Source organism: Petaurus breviceps, unplaced genomic scaffold (assembly GCF_028583685.1).
Source record: "Petaurus breviceps papuanus isolate PSGF00001 unplaced genomic scaffold, PetGlider_PUasm1.0 188, whole genome shotgun sequence".
Classification (NCBI taxonomy): domain Eukaryota; kingdom Metazoa; phylum Chordata; class Mammalia; order Diprotodontia; family Petauridae; genus Petaurus; species Petaurus breviceps.
In genome coordinates, this window is record NW_027185804.1 from 41,373,353 (window position 1) to 41,382,499 (window position 9,147).

Sequence of the window (9,147 nt, forward strand, 5' to 3'; positions counted from 1 at the left end):
TTGAATTCGTTGTACAGAATATTCCTTCAGACTAATAATTCAAAACAACATGGACAGAAGCACAAACTACATACACATAAGCTCTCCAATAAATATCTAAACTCATTCATCAATGCAAAATTAAATTTCAAATGGTTATTACATATACTTAATCAAGTCCTTAAAATGGGAATATTTATACACGTCTTTTACAATAATTATATACCTACAGCAATAATGGAGAATTAATTGGACATCATCAAGGGGAATAAACAAAGAAAAAGAACATGGACTAATCCAGCAAAAAATAATAGAAAGATAGCCCAAATATCCCATTGGTTATTTTTATGTCAAGAAGGACATCTAAAATTATAGCCCTTTTTGGAAATTTTTTGTGAAGAGATGAAAAATAATTACCCAGGTTGAGTTATGATCAGTATCACTAAGAGGAATGTCCAAATGCAAGAGAATGTATATTAACTTGAGAAATTTAGCACAAAAAATAAGTAGCATTGTGACATAGTAGAGAATGAACATAAGAGTTGGAATTATTTGGATATAAATCTTGAATTTCATATATAATTGTTTCCACCTGGGAAAGTCACTCAAACTTTCAGTATCTTAGGGTATTCATTGAGATGGAAAGATGTCAAATTGTATTGAAGAGACTTCCATCAGGTAGTTCCTTATGATAACACAAACAAAGGCCCCTATCCCCCATCGCTACCACCATGCACAAAAAGAGATTAGCAAATTAATCAAATTAAGTATTTTTTATTTATAAAAGAAGAAAAAATGAGTATTCATGATAAAATATCATGACTAATTCAAAATTCTTTAATTATTGTATTTGAGAAACACTCACCCCTTTCATTTCAAAGGATCTGACTCTTCCATACTTGTTTTCTTTTTGTTAGACGACAGCTACTTGGAATAATGCCAAAGGAGAGGGCTCATGTTGATGCAAAAATGCATAATAAACACAAAATCTGTGCTCATAATTAGGTGTTATGTATATACTTTTCAGTTTAAAGTCATTCTAACAAACCTCAGCCTATCACATCAATCAAACATATAGAGTACCTAGAATTCTACAGATTTGGCATTTTATTCTCTAAGTTTTGGAGTCAAAAAAACAATCATAGTAAGGGAAGAACTTTTTGTTCTTGAAATTACATTGTTTAAAGCCTTCTTCACCTCTTCATTCCTCAGGCTGTAGATAAAGGGGTTTAACATAGGGATCACCAAAGTGTAGAAAACAGCTGCCACTTTGTCTTGATTTAAAGAGTAGCATGAACTAGGTTTCATGTAAGCAAAAGTTCCTGTTCCGTAGAATAAAATGATGACTGTCAAGTGAGAAGCACATGTTGAGAAGGCTTTTGTCCTTCCTTCCTTTGAATGCATGTGCACGATGGAGAAGATGATATAACTATAAGAAATGAAGATCATTAGTAGTGAGCCAATGATATTTAATCCTGCACAGGTAAAGATGAGATTTTCATTCAGTTGTGTATCAGAGCAAGAGAGTTTGAGGAGTGGGGGTGTATCACAGAAAAAGTGATCAATAACATTAGATCCACAGTAGGATAAGCTACTCATGTAACTGGTGTGAATCACTGAGTTCAGGAATCCTGCTGTGTAGGCACCAATGGTCATTTTCAGGCACACTGTTCTTGACATGATAACTGGGTAGAGCAGTGGATTACAAATAGCCACATAGCGGTCATAGGCCATTAATCCAAAGAGGATACACTCTGTGGTAACTAAAGCAATGAAGACATACATCTGCAGAAAACAACCAGCAAAAGAGATGGTCTTTCTCTCAGAAAATAAGTCTACCAGCATCTTTGGAGTGATGGTGGATGAATAACAAATGTCAGCAAAGGATAAGTTAATCAGGAAGAAATACATGGGGGTTTGCAGATGAGAATTGATCTTGATTAAGACAATCATCCCAATATTCCCTATCATGGTAAAAATGTAAATTGCCAAAAATAGCACAAAGAAGATAATCTGAATTTCTGGAGAGTAAGTTAATCCAATAAGAATGAACTCAGTCACATTATTTCCAGGCATTGATTCAATATAGACTTTACAAGTTTTATGAAAGATGTAGTTATTTTTCCACTACTTTCTAAATTCTTCATAAGGGGAAGTTGAAACTGGAATCAGAAGTCATTCGTGTACTGGAGAGAACCAGAAGGAAATAGCATGCCAAATTATGTAGTCTTGATATAAGGCACTTCATTTTTTTAACTGGGAATTCAAGGGTACCAATGTAAAAATATGAATGTTGAGCATATCTGCATTATTTCCAAGAGTATCTCTAACCCTCAGTCACTAAAGAAGCTATAGCCTTCTTTATCTTCACCAGGTCCAGAGAAATGAGAAGCCATAAGATCAAAAGAATTATTTTTTTTCCTGGCTTCCAAGAGAAGATGCTAAATTACAGTTATCATAGTCTAAGGTGAATATCCAGAGCTCAGGATGGATATTATCAATTCATATTGATTTCTGTAGGTATATTGTTAACAGCTATCCACCCCTCTTTTTGTCCTAGGAAATAGTGACTTACTTCATGAGGATTATTTAGATGAGATGGATAAATATTTACATTTGCTGATCATATTCAGTGACATTGAGTCTAACTTCAAGTGTAGGTATGTCTTCTGCTTGTATAAGGCTAAGTCCTCCCAATTTTAGTAACCCTTCAAAGAAAATGAAGTATATATATATATTTGTAACTCTGTTGTTTGCTTCTTCTGAGATTGTATTCAGAAAGGCTATTATTAGAGATGTTGCCTTTGGAGACTTCTTTTCCCTAAAGTATTTCTTGGCTGATGAAATTAGATGATCAAAGGAAATTGAGGGTAGCTAGGTGGAATAGTAGATAGAGTGAAGATTTGGAGTCTGGAAGACTCATTTTTATCAATTCAAATTTGGCCTCAGACACTTATTAGCTGTGTGACCCTAAGTCACAAGGCTGTTTTCCTCAGTTTTCTCATATGTAAAATGCACCAGAGATGGAAATCGCAAACCACTCCAGTAACTTTGCCAAGAAAACCCCCAAACGGGGTTATGAAGAGTTGAATAGGATTGAATGATGACAAAACAAAAGAATGTATATATGTGCATATACCCACATATGTATGTGTATATAGTTCATACTTACATGCATGTATATATGCATGTGCATATAACTATAGAAAGGTTGTTACATATATACATACAAGGTTATGCATATGTACATGTGTGAGTATATTATTGTAGTTCAATCTCTTCAGGCATGTCCAACTCTTCATCACCCCATTTATTTGGTTGTTGTTGTTTTCAGAGATAATAGAGGGGTTTGCCATTTCCTTCTCCAGCTCACCTTACAAATGAGGAAATTGAGACGAATGGGAGTCAGTGACTTATCCAGAGTCACACAACTAATAAATGTCTGAGGGTAGATTAAAATTCACAAAGATGAGTCTTCATGACTTTAGGCCCAGCACTCTATTCACTGCACTACCTAGCTGCCCTCTATGTAAGTATTTATGTGTGTATACAAATATATGTGTGTATCACACAAATACATACATAATTCACATGCACATATATCTTTCTATGAAATGTTACACATGTATTTTATGTACCTTTACAGAGAGGTTATAGCTATGTAAAAACAGAGAAACAAACATATATGTATATCAAATATATATATATATATATATATATATATATATATATATATACAAAAATGATGACCTAAGCATGTTTTAAGGAAACAATCTCTAATATCAGAGTATTAAAAATGTGTAACGTGATGTAACAGAAGTTTATATTCTCTAGAGGACTTTAAACCATGTATTAATTACAAGGTTTTTGGGTTATTCTATAGGAAATTTTCTGTTAGGTATGGACTAGCCTATCAAATTCTTGAATTCACACAAACACACAAATGCACTCTTATATGTGTGTGTCTGTGTCTCTATATCTATTTCATCTACATCTATCTACATAATGAATATATACATACTCAGATTCTTCTACTTTACTAAAATGACTATTTCAATTAATTTTAGTTAATGTCAAGTTTAAAAGTTAATACCTATTTCATCTGAAAAAGTGATAATTATATTGGTATTATATGAGCATGTTTGACTGTGTGTGAAAGTGTATGTATAGATTTGTGCATGAATGCATGCGTGTAAGGAGGCAGTGATTGAAGGGGAATAACATGGAGTCAATAATGAAATAGCCATCCTGTACAGACAAGAACTAAGGCCAATATTCTATATTGAAATGAGAGATAGATTTGGAGGCTGAATGTGAATTCTCATTTTACCTCTGTCACCTAATACCTTTGCAAACAGGGACAAGTTACTTAGGGTTTGCCATAGTGCCTGAAGCATTATCCACATTTAATAAATGTTTAATGACTGACTGACTTAAATGCTCTATTTTCTCAAGAATGGAGAGGAGGGGGAAGAATTGAAAAACATCCTCTAAGATGTCTTCAGGCTCTAGTTCTTTGATTGTGAAATATTAATAACCGACACTGAAGTTAATATCCAAGGTGATTACTCACTCTTCTGCCTAAAAATGTGAATATAGTGTGGACTGCATATGATGTTGGTGAGAGAAAAAGTTCTATAAGGGTCTTAACTATGAATGTCAGTGCTTTAAAAAGTTTTAACTTGGGTCTTCATTATGATACACAATTATTTGTTAACAAATAATGCAAACTAAAATCTACATGAAGAAATATGTACAGGGCAAGGCTTGAAATCAGGAAAACATAAGTTCAAATCTTTTTTGTGACAATTACAAACTGTGTAACCCAGGATAAATCACATAAACTTTCTAGGCCACCATCTATTTTCATCTATGAAATAGAAATAACAAAATAAGAGAATCTTCCTTAAAGGGCTGCTGAAATGTTCAAAATAAGTGGTATATGGAAATATCATTTCTGTAATAAATTTCCAAAATAAAATTTCCAAAAATACTTTGGAAATATTACTATGTTTTGCAAATGCTAAGGGGTAGCTAGATGGCACAATAGATATATCAAACACAGGACCTGGAGTCAGGAAGACCTGAGTTCAAATTCAGCTTGAGTAACTTACTACCTGCATAACCCTGGGCAAATAACTTAATGCTGTTAGTCTCAGTTTTCTCATCTATAAAATGAGCCAAAGAAGGAAATGGGGGCAACTAGGTGGTACAGTAAATAGAGCGCCAACCCTAGATTCAGGAGGACCTGAGTTCAAATATGGCCTCAAACAGTTGACACTTAGTAGCTGTGTGACCTTTGGCGAGTCACTTATACCCAATTGCCCTGCCTTCCCCTTCAAAAGTGCTGAGAGAGAGAGAGAGAGAGAGAGAGAGAGAGAGAGAGAGAGAGAGAGAGAGAGAGAGAGAGAAGGAAATGGCAAATGACTCCAGTAACTCTGCTGAGAAAATCCCAAATGGGATTATGAAGAGTTGGGCATGACTTAAATGACTGAAGAACAAGAATAAAATTTTAATTCTAGTTATTGTCTCCCAATTTTAAGATCTAATAAAAGGAGAAAAGATGTACACAATCAAAAAAATTGAAGAAATTAAATTATAACAATCATGCAGTCAGTAAATTATTATTCTTTACTTAAAATGTACAGATTAGAATTCCAAATGCTGGATGAAAGTAGAATTAATGAAGCTAAAATCAGTTGCTTGTGGAATCTCAAATGCACACAGTGAAAACCTTGAAGGAAATGAACCAAGCTATTTACTGATTGTCCTCCATTCCCACAAGGCAGACTTTTCTTTTTCCAACTAGAACACACATAGTGCATCAGTGTCCAAAGGATTATATTCTCCTTTGTCATATCTGTTTTTTGTTTATTTTTTTGTGTTTATATTTTTGAGACACATACTCATAATTAATGTAGATCTTTAAATAGGAAGACGTATCTTAAGGACTTGATTTTAGTGATTGGGAATGAAAGTTTTCAAGGTTATTAGAAATATTTTTATAAACATTAGAATACATGAAGAGAATGTCCTTTTCTCTGTGTTCAATTATTTGCTTTGCCACTATTTTACACGGGCAATATTTGTTTCATTACTATTATTAAATTACACTTCTTCTTGAGTTGGGTGGCATTAAAAATTAACTTCTTGCTGGATTTGAAAAGTAAGATCATCCCCCCCCACCCCCTACCACCTTCCAGTTCATTCATATTAAGGACAAAAAAGAGAGCATCGCAGTATTAACTGTGCCAATAGTCATGAAGACATAAATTTAACCCAACATTAAATGCTCAATCTACAAAAATAAATCATAATTTAAAAGTAGTCACTAGTGAAAAATTATTGACATTTTCATGATTTATTTAAATACAAGCTCTTTGAAGACCTCAGCTGTTTGCATCTTGAAGATAATGCATTATCTCAGTCTCAATGAAAATGGTGGGGGGGCGGAGCCAAGATGGCGGAGTAGAAGCACAACCTTCCTTTGGCTCCAGCTTCCACGCTCACCAATACATATAAAAAGGGGAATCTAAACAATTTTGGAGCTGCAGAACCCACAGAATGACATAGAGAAACTAACCTTCCGCTGAGGACAGCCCAGCAGCACTCTGGGAGACGAGTCCAGCCCCATGCTGAGGCTTTAGCCTCAGGGTGGGCCTGACCAGCCACTGGCCAGAGGGTTTCCAGATCAGCAGGAGCTGTGGCCGTTTCCAGATTTATCAACACATAGACACAAAGGACAAAGTGAGAGGTCAGTGCAGTCTGGACTTTGGGACCAGTAAGTGGGAGTGTGTGGCTTTAACCCCCAGGGTGAGAAGGCTCTGAGATGCCTGCACAGCCAGCCAGCACCACATGGCAGCTTCAGCTCCTGGCCTGCAAAGTGTAGGGGGACCAAGCACCAGTCTGAGGGGTAATGGCTCTTGCTTTAACCTGCTTGGATCTGGATTGCAGTCTAGGGTGGAGGTCCTGGGGTGTGTGTCCAGTTTGCCAGAGCCTGTGGAGACCTCAGAAAGGGCACCCATCTAATACCTCCAGCAGCTGAGAAAATCCCAGTGTTTGGGACAAAAGCTCCCATGTCTGGTGGCAGAGTCCTACTGTGGCAAAAAGCCCAAAAGTCAAGCAATTGAGTGGCAAAATGAGCAGGCAAAGGAAACAAAGCTGAAAGAAGATTCCAACATTACACTCCTATTTTGGGGACAAGAAGGAGTGGGGCATGGAACAGGAGGAAAGCAGTGAAGTCAGAACTCCTGCACCAAAAGCTTCTAAGGAAAATAGGAGCTGGTTACAGGCTATAGAAGACCTTAAGAAGCAGACAAGAGAAGTGGAGGAAAAATTGGGAAGAGAAATGAGAACAATGCAAGAAAATTATGAAATGAGAGTAAACAGCCTGACTGAGGGAAATAATACCTTAAAAAACAGACTGACCCAAATGGCAAATGAGTCTCAAAAAGGCAATGAGGAGAAGAATGCCTTAAAAAGCCAAATTTTCCAGATGGAAAAAGAATCTCAAAAGCTCAATGAGGAGAATCATTGCTTCAGAATTAGATTGGAGCAAACGGAAGCTAATGACTTTATGAGAAATCAAGATGCTGTTAAACAGATCCAAACAAATGAAAGAATAGAAGGCAATGTGAAATAGCTCATGGGAAAAACCACTGACCTGGAAAATAGATCCAGGAGAGGTACTTTAAAAATTATTGGACTACCTGAAAGCCATGACCAAAGTAAGAACCTAGAAAGCATCCTCCAGGAAGTTCTCAAAGAAAACTGCCCTAATGTTTTAGTACCAGAGGGCAAAATGGAGGTTGAAAGAATCCACCAATCACCTCCTGAAAATGATCTCCAAAAGAAAACTCCTAGGAATATTATAGCCAGCTTCCAGAATTCCCACATTAAGGAGAGAATATTACAAGCAGCCAGGAAGAAACAATTTGAATATTGTGGAAACACAATCAGGATAACCCAGGATCTGGCAGCTTCTACACTGAGGGATTGAAGGGCTTGGAATGTGATATTCCGGAGCTCAAGGGAGCTGGGATTAAAACCAAGAGTCACCTACCCAGCAAAACTGAGTATCATGTTTCAGGGGAAAATATGGTCATTCAGTGGAATAGAGGACTTTCAAGCATTCTTGCTGACAAAACCAGAGTGGAATAGAAAATTTCACATCCAGATACAAGAAGCAAGAGAAGCATGAGAAGGTAAACAGGGAAACTTATCAAAGTTAAACTATTAGCATTCCTACATGGAAAAACAATAATTGTAACTTATGAAACTTTTCTCAGTAGTTGAAGGGATTAGGCATATGAATACATATGTGAATGTGTGTATATATTTACAGGTATACATAGATAGGGGGCACAGGACCAATTTAACAGGATGAGATGATACTTTAAAGGTGAAATTAAGAGGTGAGAGGAATATAATGAGAGGAGATGGGGAGAGACAGATTGGAGTAAACTATCTCATATAGAAGAGGCAAGGGAAAATGGTTACAATGGAGGGAAAGAATAGGAAGGCAAAAGGGAATGGGTCAACCTTATTCCCATTGAATCTGTTTTGAGGAAGGAGTGAAATACACACTAAATAGGGTATCTCACCCTCCAGGAGAATGGGGGAGGGGCGCTGAGAGGGGGAATTATGGAAGTGAGGGCAGGCTGGGGGGGGAGGGAAGTTGGAGGCACCTACTTTTGAAAAGGGACAGGATCAAAGTAGAGAATAGAATATGTGGGAGGTGGAATAGGAGGGAGGGAAAAATAGTCAGTCTTTTATAATATATCTACTATGTTATTGTTTTGCATTAGCCACATATGTACAACCTATACTGAACTGCTTATCTTCCCAGTAAGAGTGTGTGACAAGGAAGGAAGGGAATAAATCTGGAATTGAAAGTTTTAAAATCAAATATTCAAATATATGTGTATATCTATCTATCTATCTATATACTATTATTAATACCATCTTACATGTAATTGGGAAATAAGATATACAGGCACTGAGGTATAGAGATCCACTGGAAAAGTCGAAAGGGGTATGGGAGAAAATATGGGAGAGAGCAGATTGGAGGAGGGGATATCCTGTGGGACTGCTATTTTGGGGGTGGTGGGTAGGGGAAAAACGGGGAGAAAATTTGTGACTCAAAATCTGGCAGAAACAAATTATGTA

The 9,147-nt window shown here is 36.4% G+C and overlaps 1 protein-coding gene across 1 annotated transcript; it reads right to left on the bottom strand.

Moving 5' to 3' along the window:
* Window positions 1-1,086: 1,086 nt before the first annotated feature.
* Window positions 1,087-1,890, bottom strand: LOC138163357 (olfactory receptor 5F1-like). The gene has a single exon (XM_069090872.1). The coding sequence runs from the start codon at window positions 1,888-1,890 to the stop codon at window positions 1,087-1,089; it is 804 nt and encodes a 267-aa protein (XP_068946973.1).
* Between the last annotated feature and the right edge of the window lie 7,257 nt (window positions 1,891-9,147).